Here is a 16,054-nt window from a genome sequence, read left to right on the forward strand (position 1 = left end):
ATGACAAAGAGACTTCAATTCTAGTAATATCTAATTATCTTGAAACACACCAGTAATTCCAACTTCTCCTATAAAATAGGGCCACAAGTTTTTCTTTAGCTCAATTGCAAAATAGTGTTAGTCTGCTGGAACAGTTACAAACACTACCTATGGAGTTTGCAACCTCCTCATTTAAAATAGAGATATGTATTTTTAAAAGCTTTAAAGTTTAAAGTGCAACTATTAGCATGCACTTCAGACTTTCTGTAATTACAACTTGAGGTAAATTTCCAAACGATGAGAACCACAGACAAGTTAAAGGTATCTATTTCCTACAGGGGGGAATTAGTAATTCCTAAGTCTGCCAATTCCCCTTGCTTAAAAAGCTCTCACTCGAAAAGAACAAACAACAGTTTATAAGTTGGGTTTTTTTTAAAACAAGACCTTAACAAGAAGTAAAATTAACTATCAGTATCAGTAGTAGTTCAGTTAGTATTAGCTGAACTTTCCCAGTAACACAGCAACATTTGGGTTAGAGCTCTAACAAAAGCTACAGACACTAAATTACTGTAACACTTGTGAACAGCTCTGACCCCTTCTGAGATAGCACAACAGCTCAGAGCACGGAGTTAAAAAGAAAAAAGTAAGGTTTATTAGATCAGCTCAGTTCTGCAAATCTCACCAATGGTGTTACTATTAAACCAGAGCAGAAGGAAACAGCAGGTCAGGTAATACACCTTTCTGCCTGTCTCCACAAGCCACGCTAGCACAGTTCTTTATACATCACTAGTACACTGCTCCTATTTCATCGGTGTAGTAAATATTATCACATAAACAAACAATCTGCGACCTGTCAGTAACTGGCACCACATGTTATCTGGGCAGAGGTGAGACTAACACACCCCCAGCAAGCTGATGAGCACTTCTGATGGATAACATGGGCTTGGAAGTCCTTCACCTGAGAACTCTGACGGGTGCTAAAATCCCACAGTACAGAGCTTTGCCAGCAGGAACAGCTGAGTGTGAAGCGGGTCACCCAACACGGAGTCTGGCAAGCCTTGCACAGGTTTTCCCACACAGAACAGAGCTGAGCAGAGTCCCCTGCTTCCACACACACAGAGGGTTCTGCCTGGCAAATATTCTTACTTATGACTTGATAAATTATTTGATTCAAAGGATGAGTGAAACGAAAGGAAGAAGAGTAATGTAATTATTAGCTCCTGTCTCCTTTCATCAGAGCTGATTTACACTTTCCAACGTTCATCTCGAACAAGCACACACCAGTCCCCAAGACCAGAAGACACACTATGACAATGCCAGGCTTACGCTGTCACCTCAAAGCCAAGACAAAAAGCTGTTTGAGGTCCAAGTTCCAGCCAGTGCTGCCGGCACACTCGGCCCCACGGCTCAGGAACACACACCAAGCATGCACCGTGCTAACTCCAGAAACCCTCCTTACCTCCATCTGCGCAGCCAGCCTGCTTTTTAGCTGCTAAGTAGGCAGAAGAACCAAAAACAGAGTAAAACTCCAAACACCTCTCCTTCAGTAACACAAGATCAAACTTAAAATAATTTAATATAAAAATATTAAGTCCAATAACTAGCCAGAGTTGTGGTAATAACTTTTCACGTCCAAAATAAGATCATTTTCAAATTAAATCTGAAGGGTCAATATGCCATCTGGAAAGTCAATGCAGATTCCCAAGACTTTCCAGCATCTTCCAATCTTCACAGTTTTTTAGGTGGCCTTTTTTTTTTTTTTTTTTTTCCCCAGAGGAGGGAATTTTGCATAGCACTTCAAAACATTCAAGGAATACAAAAGTGAGTCACAAGTTACTTTGGTACATTTCCTATATTAGAAGTACTCAACACTTCTTAAGAAATAATCTGAAGCTAGCAATTACAATTAAAACCACAAAGCTTTAAGTTTGTAGGTTAAATTTATATTCCTCAAGCAAAATGGACAGTGACTCCAAGTTACCTGTTTCAAGGTCAGAACAAGCTTATCACCCATTTATTACCTTTTATTGCACTTCAGTGACACTCAGCTACAATACCAATATAAGTTTAGATGCACTGCTGTCATACCCAAGCAAAAACTAAAATCACAGATCTCCCTCACTTCAAAATGCTTAAAAGCAACTGCACTGGGTGCATTTTGAAGGAGGAGGAGGAACAATCATACATAATATGGCAAAGGTACAAGGAACATTTCAGTTAACTTTCTGCTTGGATGAATTGTTATCTTTACAGTAGGGGTGTGTACAGTGAACTATGTTCAGATTAAACAATTCAGTATTCATTTTGGGACTCATGATACAGGAATATGCTCCCTAAAAAGGTACATATTAGAAACTATTTGTCCATCTTCTGGTTTGTTTTCTTGTGCTCAGATACTCCTCCTTGCAAGGCAGGATGCACAGGTACCAGAAACACCAATATATACTGAAAGATGACTTATTAAAGATTTCACATGACTACCTCAATTGCTGGGTTCTGCTTGGACATAATGACAGAAGATTCAGCACAACAGAAAAAAAAGGGACTTGTAATGGCCAAACCCAGACCTAGTATCACAAAGGTGACCACTGGAACCCACTCTAGGATGGGGCATCCCTGGCGTGGCACACCTCCTCACACCATCCACGTGTTATGCATGGACAAAAGTAGGAAATGGAGAACGAGAGGCTGTGCAGAGCTCTCAAAAACCCACTCAACATTCATCTGACTCGCTGAAGCCACACAAAATAATTTGAAGATCAAGTAAAAGTGTCTAGTGTCCCCAAAAAATGAGTAGCAGATGCAGCAGTGGGGATCAGCTATAAGAGAGGCATGAGAGGGGTCGCTGTGAGCTTCACAAACTGCTAAATCAATAGCAACTGAAGGAGCACGTTTCAGCATGCCTGAAGCAAGTTTGCTTCAGAGGAGCAAAGGCTGAATTGAACTATTCCAGCATATAATGTTCAGTGACTTAATGCCTACAGGTAAATACCACGCTGTAGAAAAAACAAGAGAGGAAGTGTGTTAATACAGTTATTCTCTTCATTTGCTCCAAGGTGCTGTTATGCCAGGAGCTGACACTGCTACTGACTGCCATTGAAACTTTATCTTTTACCACCTGTATGTGCCCTGTCACATTTGTCCAGGTTGTAACATGACCAGCTTCAGAAGATCACTGGTTAGTTCAAACTTAGGTAGAAAAACAATTGCAGCTGATGTATAATGCAAATACGAGACAGCAATAAAAGCAGGATGGTACTATCCCTTCTCCCTCATCTCAAAAACTATCCCATAAAAAGAAATCTAACAGCTTGATGAGGCCAACTTCTTTTCCACCTGATGTCGGAAGCAGAGGTACATGTAGGGATGCTGCTTTCCTCAATAACAAACTAGTTCTTCAAGGCAAAAATCAACATGAAAATTTTCTCATGTGATTACCTGCCAAGTATGACTACTGCAAGGAAAAATCCCCATGGGCAAATGAGCATAAGACGCTGAGCCCAAAACACAACCAGAAGGCTGAGTATATAAAAGATCCTCAAGCATGTGAGTTGAATCACCCAGCTGAAGAGTGTGATATAACAAAACAAAAATCAAATAAAATAAACCACCCTGACCTCATTTTTCTCAGCCTGACTCTATACTGTGACCCAAGACTGTGATTTGCAATCATGACCATTATTCAGATCAAGATAGTTCCTTCACCACACTATGTTGAACTCAATACTTTGACCAGCAGCTGTGGAAAGCTTGCCAACCAGGAGTGCCTCTGAATATATAACAGATAAAGTCATGTGCAAGGCACAACTCCTTCACACCATTTTCAAAAATGACATGCATATTTATTTTAAAGTCAAAATCTTACTGAGGGAGTAGGGGGAAGGAATGCAGATGCAAATAAAGGAGTATGTTTTGAATAGCAACTCTCTTGAAACAAAACAAACAAAAAAGACCCCTCCAAACCAGAACAAAACCATTGCTTTCTGTAATATACAGGAAAATATGAACTGTTCCTAAAGTAAAATCGGAAATGAATAGTTCTAAAATGAACAGAGTGAGATGTAAGAAAGCTTAAGAAAATAAGTTACGTTATCACACTTTCTCAGTTCAGACCAATCACAACATCAAGAGGTCAGGCAAGGTCAACAAGCTTTGATTAAGGACTTGCAGTCTTGAAACTACACATTGACACATAACAGTAGGACCAACACCTTAGTCACCACAGACTACAGCACAATATTCCTGCATGCTGTATTTTAGTTGTATTCTTACTCTAATTACCCTGACATTATATGATGGGCTTATCTATGCTTGCTATTTGCAACAGGTTAATTCAAGTTCTTTCAGGTGTTACTGCATCCAGAAACAAACTAATGGTAAGAAAGCACCTGATGCTTTTAATGGGTGTACTTTAATATAACTGGAAACAAATCCACACCGAGTGAAGATAAGCAACCAGTGTTGCTACTCAGCTACACACCTCTCATTTATCATATAATGCTACCCTCATTTCTCTGATTTGGAAGTTCCTAGAGGACTTTAATGTTTGCATTTGTCTACTGTTATATCCTATTACTTGTAGAATCACAATACTATTTCCTCCATGCTGTCTACCAACATCTTCAATATAATGTTGGCTACTTCTCCCATAAGAGATCACATCAACAACATGGAAGAGCGGAGGTGCAGAGACACTCACTCTGCTACTGTTGTTTTCCAGCAAAAATCCTAAAAAATGCAATGCAAAAAAAAAAAAGGTCGCATGACACAGACCACACCAGAAATCCTTCTCAAGCAATTGTTGCAAGACTTTGCCTCTTTCACTGCACATTGCTTTTGAATAATTCAGATGCAGCTCTCATGCCATGGAGGACATTATCAGACTGTCAGAGAGGCTGATCTGGAATGAGGGCTGCCAAATAATCTTAATTGTCACCACGGGAGGAAGAAAATTAACAGATGTTGTTGATGCACCAGCATAAGACATCCTCAGCCCCAGTCAGGCAGCCAGTTCACCCTCACACCGAGCTGCTGTGCTGGAGCTGCCCTGGCACAGCTGCCTCCCACCCGTGACCCACCCTCAGAGCTTGGTGGCCCTGGGGGCAGCCAAGGGACACAGTCAGCTCATGGGATGTGGGGCTCAGTTTCACACAGATTTTGTGACACGGCTTTAAGGGTCAGGAAGACAATCACCAGGGACAGGCAGTATCAAAAGACCTGTACTGAATGCAGCAACACTAATATTGATTGCATGACTATGATACAAAACATGAGGGTCACCAATACAAAGTTGTTGAAAAGGTTTATACCAGCTCTAGAGATCTGTAGGAGAGGTTTTTGTACAAACTTATTAACAAGAGTTCTGCTGCTTCAATCCATGTCTATCTCTTGCTTTGATATCATAAATTTGTAGTATTCCCGGAAAAAATTCCTGCTGTGTTATCTGTTGTTGGTAAAGTTACAAAATGATTAAAGTTCAAATTGCTCCTTCTACAGCTTTGTGTCGCCTAGGAAAAATAACTGAAGCCTACGTTCAGTTCATGAGTTTTCCTCTCTTTTTCTTGCTTATATTCTTTAGCCCCAATTTCCAGGCAGAGGGACAGAAAGCAATACTCAGACACAACTGACATCTTGAGCACTCTTTGGCAGTTCATCCAAAAAAGATAATTCAAAAAGACAATGCTCATAATTTATGAATTCCCAGCATGTTCAAATAATGAATTAGCATGCCAACTGCTCACTGAGAACAGCAATGGTATTTATTTGCTTATAATATGTATTGTACAAGATTTTCACTGGTTATGTTGCTATATCACTACCAGCACAGACATCCCTCAACACAACACCTAAGCTGGCTCTAGGCTGCATTCTCCTACTGCTGCCAGTTCCAACATCCAGCAAAGAGAGTATAGGAACCACTGTTTTACATCACGTACAACATAAACACCAAGCTTTGAAGGAACAATCACCTCTTAAATTCTGGCATATGCATTATTTTGGGAGCACATACAGCATGTTGAAAGATTTGTTCAGAATCCTCAGATTATGAGGTCAATAAACCAAAAATATTATGTATTTCCATTAGTGCCTATTTTAATGGTAAAGTTATGTACATGACTTCTGAAAACCACATTTAAGAGTTTTGCAAATTCCCAAAGCAGAAAACAGACCTCATATTTAAGTTTTAAATAAGTGACTAGAAACTGCCCAGGAACAAACTAACATAGTGAGACAGCAGAAAAAAAAATATTGAAGTGGAGAAAAAAGCAACAATGTGCTCCCATGATAGACATCTCCATCTACTTGTGTTCCCTAGGACTGAAAATATGATCTCAGGCTTTTTTAAAGCTGACCTTGTACTAACAGTTTGACACTTAAAAAAATGTGAGTTACAACCCCAATATGGTTTAATATAATACTAATAAAGATTCAGAGTGAACAGATCCTCTTTCTTCAATGCCTACTGCTACATAAAGCACACAGCAGCTCTCGGGAATCAGCAAGCACACAAGAAGGAATGACATGCTCTTCCTATTACTTAATATAGACATCTCTATCTACCAAAAAAAGTCTACCAAACTTCTGCTCCTTATATAGCCACTCAAAGGTAAATAGGTATCCAAGTCCCAAACCAAAGATATGAATTGGAGAAATCAAAGCAGTTCACAGGAATACATCCACATGCTGTTTCCTTGCACGTGTAGAAATCAGCAGCCTCTGAAGTCCTCCTTAAACTGTTTAAACAAAACATGCTGAAATGTTGGCCCCATTCCAAAATTCTGCAACCTCAAGCAATACTGCTGTATAATAGGCACAGTATATTTCTTAAAGGTTTCCTCAAACTGCCTTTGGTCCATCATCTTCATTCCCTAGTAAACGTGTTTCTCTCTCCTAACCCCTCCAAAAGAAGTCATTTCTTACTACAAGAGGCTGTGGGGAAATATTTAATTTCACTTCCATAAAACCCAGCTGACTGGCTTCAAGAGCTGCACAAGCTGTCACAAGGGTACTGCCAGGACGGTGCTGTGGCATGACTCAGGATGAGACAGGGAGCGACAGTGGATCTCATCCGACAGGGACATGGAAAGGATCTGCACTCGAGTCACATCCCTGCACTTCCACCTTACAGCGACACATGCAGCTACAGAGCAAGGACAGAGAGCTGCTCTAAGAGGCTTTTCCAGAAACCAAGCAGATCTGTGTCTATGACTTTTTCCCAAATAACTCCTTTTTACACGCCATGTACGTAGTGGATTCACCTGCAAGCTATGTTTCAATGTACATGAATTCACCAAATCCAAACCACATGCAACAACTGTAACAAGAAGACGCATGAAGAAGTCACGCACACACCTCCTTTTTGTTCCACCAGGAATCAGAAGTCTGTGAACAAAGGTGTTTCACTTATGTGGAGATTTGTATCAAGTAATGCAACAGCAAATCAAGCACCACCCCTGCATTTGATTTAAGCACTTCAGAGAACATGATGAAAAAACAACACAATTGATTAGGATTTTACCAAATCTCCCCAAGTCAGGCATTCAGGCTGGCTAGCGGTTTTCCTGCAGGTACACAGACTTGCTCTGCTCACACTGCACTCAGCTCTTTCAGTTCATGCTGCAGCCCATATGGAAATCATGCTGCCATGGCTGATACCATGCAAGGGTCTGAGCCAAGAGAGCTAAGGAGACATAAGGTAAGTTATCACAAGCTGGCAGCTGCCTTAAAGTGGCTCCTTGTCCTCTGGTCAGCTCACACCTGGGAGAAGGGGCTTGTCCCACCTTCATGCGCTCTGCTTCTTTGAAAAAAGAGACTGAAAGACCTGAGAAGCTGACAAACTCCACCTGACAAACTCCAACTGACAAACTCACAATGGAATTTCTGTTGCAAAGATGTATGGCTTTAAGCTATTTTCTTCTCTAAAGTAGTTATAATTTTATTTCATGGTATCCTCTGTAATCCTGGGAAACACGCTGGGAACCCTTATATCAATTAAGCAGAAGTCTGCTCTAGTCTGTGCCAACTAATTCAGCAGCATGGGAGAGTGTGAATGTCTGTGTGCACCTCCCTCCTCTGGGGGTCACAGGATTCTCTCCCTTTCATGGAAGAGTTTCCATCAGTATTTCAAAACAGTGTACATTTAATATTTCAAAAAGCGCTTTTATCTATGTAAACTATGTTCCTCCTCAGCAGTACTCATGATAGATTTGACTCCTTAAACTCACACATTAACTGTGTTTGCATCTTTGGCTGCAGATTACTGTGAAAACTAACCAGCTCCCTTAAACCCGTATCTCCTTCCTGGGAACTGTGTATGAACTGGACTCTTTCCTTTGGCACAAGAATCACAGAAATCAACAAGAAACATGCCAAACTTAAGTGTAAGTCTCTACTATTGGGTTTTGTTATGCTTAAAGCTTCTGGTTTCAGCAGTTCCTCTTGTGTCACCTTTTCGCCAGGCTCAATCTAAACTCGGCGAAAGCTGTAGAACAGTATTTCAGTAACCCAACAACCTTTTGTTCCTTTCTAATTGTGACACCACTAATATTATTTACTGATGCCCTTGGGATACACATACACAGAATCCCGTCCAAAACCCCCAACCTACACGTTCACCTACAACCCTGAGTTTTGCTACTAACTACTCTGGCAAGGCAAATACAATTTAACTCTTTGAAGGTACCTGTTAAGTCAACAGTAACATCATACTCCTGCTGTAAAACTTTTCATTAATTTTCTGCATTCTCTGTTCTTTCCAGCACTACTCTCTGATGAGAGAGTCCCCAGAGGATGGAAGACACGCAAGCTGAATCCAGCTGGTGCAAAGCAACTCACAGGCAGCGCTGGGCAACTGATTTACAGTGATATTTCACAAGTCACAAAGTTAAGAGTGCCACAACAAAGTAATGCAGCCACCTGCATTATTACTAGATTTTCAAGTCTGAGAACTTAGACTGAGGAAAGGTATTAAAGACAGGCCAGAATAGGATGTACACAATACCACTAGTAACTCCGTGAGAGCAAAATCTGGCCACGTGTTGAATGTCTATATTTCAGCACAGGTAAATGTTAGCAAATAATGTGCAGACTTCACAGAAAATCTATCTTAAAATCAAAACAAATACTATTGTGCATTATTTTTTAATTGTTTGGTTATCTCTTCATATATGTAAATACTATTAACTAAAACAGTATGTTTCTCAATAATTTAAAAAAAAAATCCAAGATATGACTGAACAAGTACTTAAGCTTTTAACCAAAATCTCTATTTCAACCTGTTTACCTTACCTAAATCTTTAGACAGCTAGTTACATGCTGTTATGTGTTTACATAATCTTTCCAACAGGCTAAAAGTTATTGGACTGTTTTCCCAGACAGCTGATCAATAGAACTGCATATTCAGAGCTGGTTTTGCACAGCCATACACACAAGCGACATCCTTGCACTGGAAATATGAATGCCACATATCAGCATCCAACCGTGTTTCCCAGCAAATCAGGCCTCATCTTTCTGAAAGTGGGACTGTTCTACACCACTCATATTCCAAAGACTCAAAATTTAAAGTGATTAACTGAAAAAAAAAATCACAAGATGGCATAGAGGGAAAAGCACTGCAGGTCTTTACTACTGTTTCACAACTTGCATAGTAACAATCAGGGGAGAAAAAGATACCTGTTAACACACAAGTAATGCTGCAACAGCAATGCAAGTATCTTTTTTTTCCCCAACAACTGCTAGAAATAGTCAACACAAATTTGGGAATTTACAATGGAAATAACAAATTTAAAATATTTACTTTAGCAACAACCTCATTTGCTAAGTTACAAACCTCTCTATCCATCATTACTGTCCAGTGTCTCAAGTTGCAGACACACACCTTACAACAGAGGGTTAAAGAGAAACTTTCACTCAGGAGCAATGGCAGCACCTCGCACAGGAGCCTTCACGTGGCCTTGCCAGCAGCCAGTCGGTCACACCGCAACCTTCACAGGGCATAAGCATTTCCTAGGAGGTTTCAGTTCCTTTTAGAAAGCGTTTCCACAATTTTTCATTCAAGATTGATAGCCAACAGCCTCTAAAAACTTTTGTAATAAACAGCATTTTAGAAGCAAACTTCCGTAATTTATGAAAAGCAATGTAGGGGTGTACGTTGGAGACAATCTACCTTACTCCCCTTTGAAGAAAGGAAATAGCTAAAACAGAAGCTCAGCATCATGTAAATATTTGCCATAAACTAGATAGTCAATGCACACATAGACTAAGGTAACTGAGTATGTTTTGATACTATTAAAAAAGAAGTCCACAATGTGCTTCCACTTGGAGTCTGAAACTGATTCCACCAAAATTCAACTCTGGCCACCTTGATTACTTCGGCAGAGTTCCTGTTATTATTAGTATTATTATTAACCTCTTGCTGAAACTCAGCCTTTCTCCCCCTATATCTTCAATACAGAAAAAGGTTTATGAATTTACAAGACAGAGAGAGAGCAGCGCTCTTCTATAAAATGTTCCTCAGCCTTCAAGTAAATAAGTTACAGGGTAGAATATAAACAGAGTCCAAAAACTAACTTACAAAAATTGAGCACTTGGTATGTTACTTTTAAGTCGTGTGAAGAAAGTTACAGAATGTTCCAAGCTATAGTGACTAAAAAATTTAAAAAAACATACTTCTGCAGTGTCATTTTATTAATTATTATAACCCCAGCAGTAAAGGCAACATAAGCGCTCAGGGAGCCAGAGGTGGTAAGTTTGTCTTCCAAAACGACCAGCAAATCTGAACAGTCATTTTGACAAATCTTACAGAACAGAGATTCTGGAAGGCAAAGAGGTCGATGCTTTCCACTGGAAGGGGGCTGAAGGACCCTTAGGTACGAACTGAGCACATAAAAACTTTCACAGCCCAGGCACTACTGATTTCTAAAATGAGCTCTTCTAGGCCTTCAACTGTTACTGTGAACCTCACCACACGGACCCTGCAGGGTTCAAGGCAAAGGTTGTATTTTGAAAAGCGTGAACTCTAAAAAAAAAAAAAAAAAATCCCCAGAAGTTACCAAATGGCTTTTATCCAGGGCATCACCCATATCAAAAGCCACCACTGTATTTACAGAAAGAGGAGAGCTCAAACCAGTTTTCAGGTGAAAGAAGATGGGTGTTCACTGCCCTCCATCTCTTGGGGCTCATGCAGTGCCAACTGATGAGATCTAAGCTAACACAAAAACACTAGGGACAAAATATTCAGATCAGTACACGAATTCCACAGTCAGAGATCCATGACAATTAATATCCCTCACTGAAATCCATAGCTCACTACACATGCATGGAAGTTTATTTCTGAGAGCAGGTGCCTGCCTGTGTGCTCTCTGTCAGCTCTTAGAAAACACACTCCCCGGGAAATTACCTAGTCTGTGCGCTTTCTTTTAACGCCAGCAGATTATTGTTATTATTTTTTTTCAAGTTCTAGTCCCTACCACGCCGTTGTTGCACAGGCAGCACAAAGCGTTAGGTGTGCTTGACAGCTCTGCGGAGGGCAGGCGTGCCGGCCCTGCCGCCTCCCTCCCCCGGCCCCGCCGCACGTGTGTGAACAGCGAGGGCACCACAGAGCTCCAGAGCACGGCACACACCGCCGGCACAGCGCGGTGACAGCGAGGAGCAGCGGCCGGGAGCGCCCAACACGTGCACGGGCGGTGACAGCGGCGTGCCCGCGGAGCGCCGGTCCCTGCGGAGAGGCGCGCCCCCTCCACGGCCACACACACGGACACACGCGGCTGTCCCGGCCCCGCACAAGCCGCTCGGCCACCGGCGGGTGTAGCTGTCACCACAACCGGGCAGCGGCAGCCCGGCACCCACCGCCCCGGCCCGGCCCGGCCCCGCTGCGCCACCCGCCGGGCCCGCGGCCCAGCGGCCCCTCGGCCACCGCTGCCCGGCCCCGGCGAGCGGCCCCGGGGCGGGGAAGGACCTCGGCCCCCGCCTCCTCCTCCTCGTCCGGCGGCCGAGCGGGGCCGGGCCCCGGCGCCCCCCTGCCCGCCCCGTGCGGCCGCTCACCCCACGACTCCCTGGCTGTAGTTCCTCTTCTTCCAGGGGGTGCCGGTGTAGAGCGGCTCGGCCAGGCCGGGCTGGGCGCGGGCGGCCGGCTCGTCGGCCGGTGCTGGGGCGCGGCCCAGCAGCAGGCTGTAGTTGAGCCCGAAGGTGCTGGCCTTGTTGTCGCGCTTCCTCTTGTTGCTGGCGGCGGCGGCGGCGGCGGGCGGCGCCCCCCGCGCGGGCCGGGCCCAGGCGGCGGCCCCCGGGGGCGGCGAGGCCTGGCGGTGCCCGCGGCTGTGCGGGTTGTTGGCGCTCTCGAGCGGCAGGAAGTCGGGCGGGGGGTCGGCGCGGGGGGCGCGGTACATGCCGGGCGGGGAGGCCGGGCCGGCCGCGGCGGGGGCGCTCTGCTGCTGCTGCTGTTGCTGCTGCTCCTGCTGCTGCTGCTGCTGCTGCTGCTGGAAGTAGAGGTTGCGGACCCCCTGCGTGGTCTCCCAGATCTGCATCCACAGGCGGTTCGAGGGGCCGAGCTGCTCTGGCTGGAACCAGGCTATCCGGGGATCCATCAAACGGGGACCCACCCCGGCTGCTCCGCTCCCCGCGCCGCGCCGGCCGCCGCCGCCGAGACCCTGTCAGCGGGTCCCAGCGCTAATGGCGGCTCCTATGGAAGGGCAGCTCCGCGCCTGCCTGCTCGCTGCTGCCGCCGTCGCTCCACAGCCCCCGCCCCTCCTGGCGAGCGCGGCGAGGCGGGGCCGGGCCGGGACAGCCGCCGGCACGCGGGGCCGCGCGCAGCTCGGGGGGCGGCGGCGGCGCCCCGGCCGCTCCCCCGGCACCGGAGCCGAGCTCAGCCCGGAGCACCGTCCGGGGCACAGCCCGGGGTACTGCCCGGGGCCGGGAGGCTCCTCTCTCGGCACGGCCGGTGCGCGGCGGCCCCGCGGGGCAACAGCCGCGCTCGGGGGGGCCGAGCCCTCGCACCGGCCCCGCCGCTGCCAAACCCGCCGGGCACAGGGACAGCCGGGCCCGGACCGGCGTCACCCCGACAGCCGCCGCTGCTCTCCCCTAAAACTGTTCTGCAGGTGGTCACAGATACTTCTGGCTCTTCCTGCCTTGCATTCAGCTCCAAGGCAAAGGGAAAGGCAGCCCTAGGTATAGCCCTGCCTGCAGATGGAAAAAGACATTACACACACGACGCCCCAAACAGCAACACGGAGTAGTACCAGTTCTTGTCAGATTTCAGTTTTTAGTGTTTTCGTACTACGTTCTTAAAACATCTTTAATATCGGCTACAAAGTTTCCAGCACGCTGTGCATGGAGGGCCTGGTGCTTCTTCCCCCAGTTTCAGAATTGCATGGGAGAGGATTTCTCTTTAGGAAGCCGGAGGTGGAGGTTTTGGAATTAAAAAGTCACATTCCAATTCCAAGCATCCCACGAAGTTTGCAAAGAAGACTTAGCACCACTGCCTGGTGACAACCAAAGACTGAAGTGTTGGCTTCTCCCCACCATCACAGACCAGGAGAATTTGTCCTCAACCCTCCTCTGTTCCGTCACAGCATGTCTGATCTGCATTGCCCAAGAGAAAACCACAGCAAGAAGCTGTGGTTGAAATTTGGGGTTTGAGGTGACAAACTTAACTCCATTTAAATTAGGATTTGTACCTAAACCTACTACCAAAAGCCAAGTGGAAGCTGGTGGGACTTTCAACACATCTTGGAAATGGGGAAAGCCCACTATGAATAACCCTATTTTCCAAACCTCATATTCTTCAGTTATTCTGAGAACTATAAGCATAGCAGGAAAAGATAATGAGAAAGGTCTATTCTCATATTTCCTGCACATCAAAGATGCAAATAAAAAGGTTTCAATTAATAAAATTTTTTTTAATGCAATGAAGAAAAGTGTTAGCCAAATAAAGGGTTTTGTTATCCTTAAGGAGATAACAGTAACAGAAGAGAAAACTGGTTTGTTTTCTTTACTTTTTTAATAAAGTTAATTCTGCAAAACCCCATGATTTGGTCTACACTTGCAGCACATAAATACAAACAAGCTTTATTATAAGACTGAAGTTTATTAATTTACAGGATTCCTCCGCAGCAACCCTAGTCCCAAGCAAACATAGCCAGGACATGATACAGGTGGTGTAGTACAACAAATGCTTTAGATCAGGAAGTACAGCCAGGGGTAGGCATAAAAAACAAACAAACCCCACACTTACATGTGGTTTGGAGTGTTTTGTTTAATCAACCCTCTGAATTTAACTCTTTTACTCACTAAAAAGAGAACTTGCCAGAAAAGGTTATTTAGAAACATCATGCATTTACTGGCTGAATCAGCCATTCTTCCGTTACATTCTGGAAGTGCTTTTCACTCTCCATTTGAAGGGGAGGGGAGGAGGAAAGAGGCCAATGCAAAATTCCTCAGAAGTTTAAAAAAAAAATCATATGCAGAGGAGAGAGAAAACAATCCTTGATGGGACTTGTATCATAACAGGAACACAAAGCTGGAGAAGGTTTACTGAAATCCCAGTGCATCTTGAAGCGTTGGTACACGATTGATGTGGGCAGCTTGCAACCCCAGGGCTGCATCAGGACTCTCCTTGTGTTGAGAACACATAGCAGCCACAATCATTCCAACTGCATATGGATTGTTACAGTAGGATCTTAGTTCACTTCCCAAGCCGTTTGATTTAAGGCCATAATGTAACAGTAATGCAGAAAACCCGATTTGAGGGGGAAAAAAATCTTACCATTATCCTTTTGTGTGCAAGTCTCAAACTATGTTTTCTGTGGTCACTGACCTACGTCTGTATGTATGACAAAATGCCTCTCACAGAAACAAGAAACTTGCAAAAATAACACAGAAACAAAATGAAATTGAAGTGAATTGACTTAAACACCTCCTATTTTTCCCAGAACGTACAAAAATTAACTGTTGAATCTATTTGGAAATAAGACCAAAAAAATCCCAGCACTCAAGTAAAAGCTGCTTCAAACAGAAAGGTTCACCATTACTGTCAGCCCTGGTGGAAAAACTTCAAGTTCCTTAATCTGACCTGACTGCCAAGAGTTTTCAGTTTTTGCCAAATACCTTAACGTTATGTATCTTAACAGCATGTCCAGCTCAAACTATATTTAGACTGTTTGCTCAAGTCACCTGTGCCAAAAAGAAACAATTACATTATTTTCAATTACCACTGCTGTTGCCTGAATTAGAATTTGCAACAGTAAATGTAAGGCTAGACATTTCTATCCAATCCTCTGGAAAGGCTTCTATTGAAAATCATTTACTAAGAAAACCGAACTTGAGTTTATGGGCATTTTTGGTTGGTCTTTTGATGTTAATATTCCACAAGATACGCATTTCATTTATAATATTTAAACTACAAACAAATTTTACATTAATTTGTTTTCCAACACAGTTCTTATTTTGTAATTTTATTGTGCTCTCATTTTTATATATATTTTTCTCTTAAAATACAAATATAAAACCAAGCCAAGTAGTACTGGTTGAAGTTATTCTTGTTCCTCTGAGATGACAATCCTTAAAAAAACCACATGCTATGCAAAACAATACCTTCAACACACACCATAACCCCCAAATAGTTCAGCTATTGACTCTACTGTGATATACAGCCATCTTCTGAATGTCAAGGCATGATAAAAAAAGGTATAAAAAAAGTACTTCACAACAAATACCCATTTAAATCTTGCCACTTGTTTCTTTTTGTAGAGAGCAAAAATAAATCCACAGAGCAATGATAACTCCTTCTCTACGCAGCTGGGGATTCAACATTTTGCAGGCTGCAGAAACCAAAGCAGCAGCAAATGCCAAGATGCCACGGCTTCTGAACAGGGCAGGGGGCCCACAGCCCCCCTCACACTCTTTACCTGATACCACAGACCGATGTAAACTCAGCACCTATTTTGGAATTACATCTTAAGACCCAGATTCTGTTGTGCTCAGTGTCAGACAGGGAGACAAATAAAGCAGCAATCCATGCTTTCCAAGGATTGCGGTTTTTAACTGAAGTACAGACAGATGATGCCTTAGGGACCAGAATAAG

At 43.8% G+C, this 16,054-nt stretch overlaps 1 protein-coding gene across 1 annotated transcript in view; it reads right to left on the reverse strand.

Moving 5' to 3' along the window:
* The window catches only part of TENT4B (terminal nucleotidyltransferase 4B), a 38,437-nt gene extending 25,742 nt beyond the window's left edge, over positions 1 to 12,695 (reverse strand). The window contains 3 exon segments of the mRNA XM_027879820.1: positions 12,022 to 12,394; positions 12,397 to 12,455; positions 12,457 to 12,695. Of these exon segments, the coding sequence (XP_027735621.1) occupies positions 12,022 to 12,394; positions 12,397 to 12,455; positions 12,457 to 12,560 (536 nt within the window). The 5' untranslated portion in view covers positions 12,561 to 12,695.
* Between the last annotated feature and the right edge of the window lie 3,359 nt (positions 12,696 to 16,054).

Source organism: Empidonax traillii, unplaced genomic scaffold, assembly GCF_003031625.1.
Source record: "Empidonax traillii isolate 1590-97213 ecotype Southwest subspecies unplaced genomic scaffold, ASM303162v1 scaffold59:size1551110, whole genome shotgun sequence".
NCBI classification, from domain to species: domain Eukaryota; kingdom Metazoa; phylum Chordata; class Aves; order Passeriformes; family Tyrannidae; genus Empidonax; species Empidonax traillii.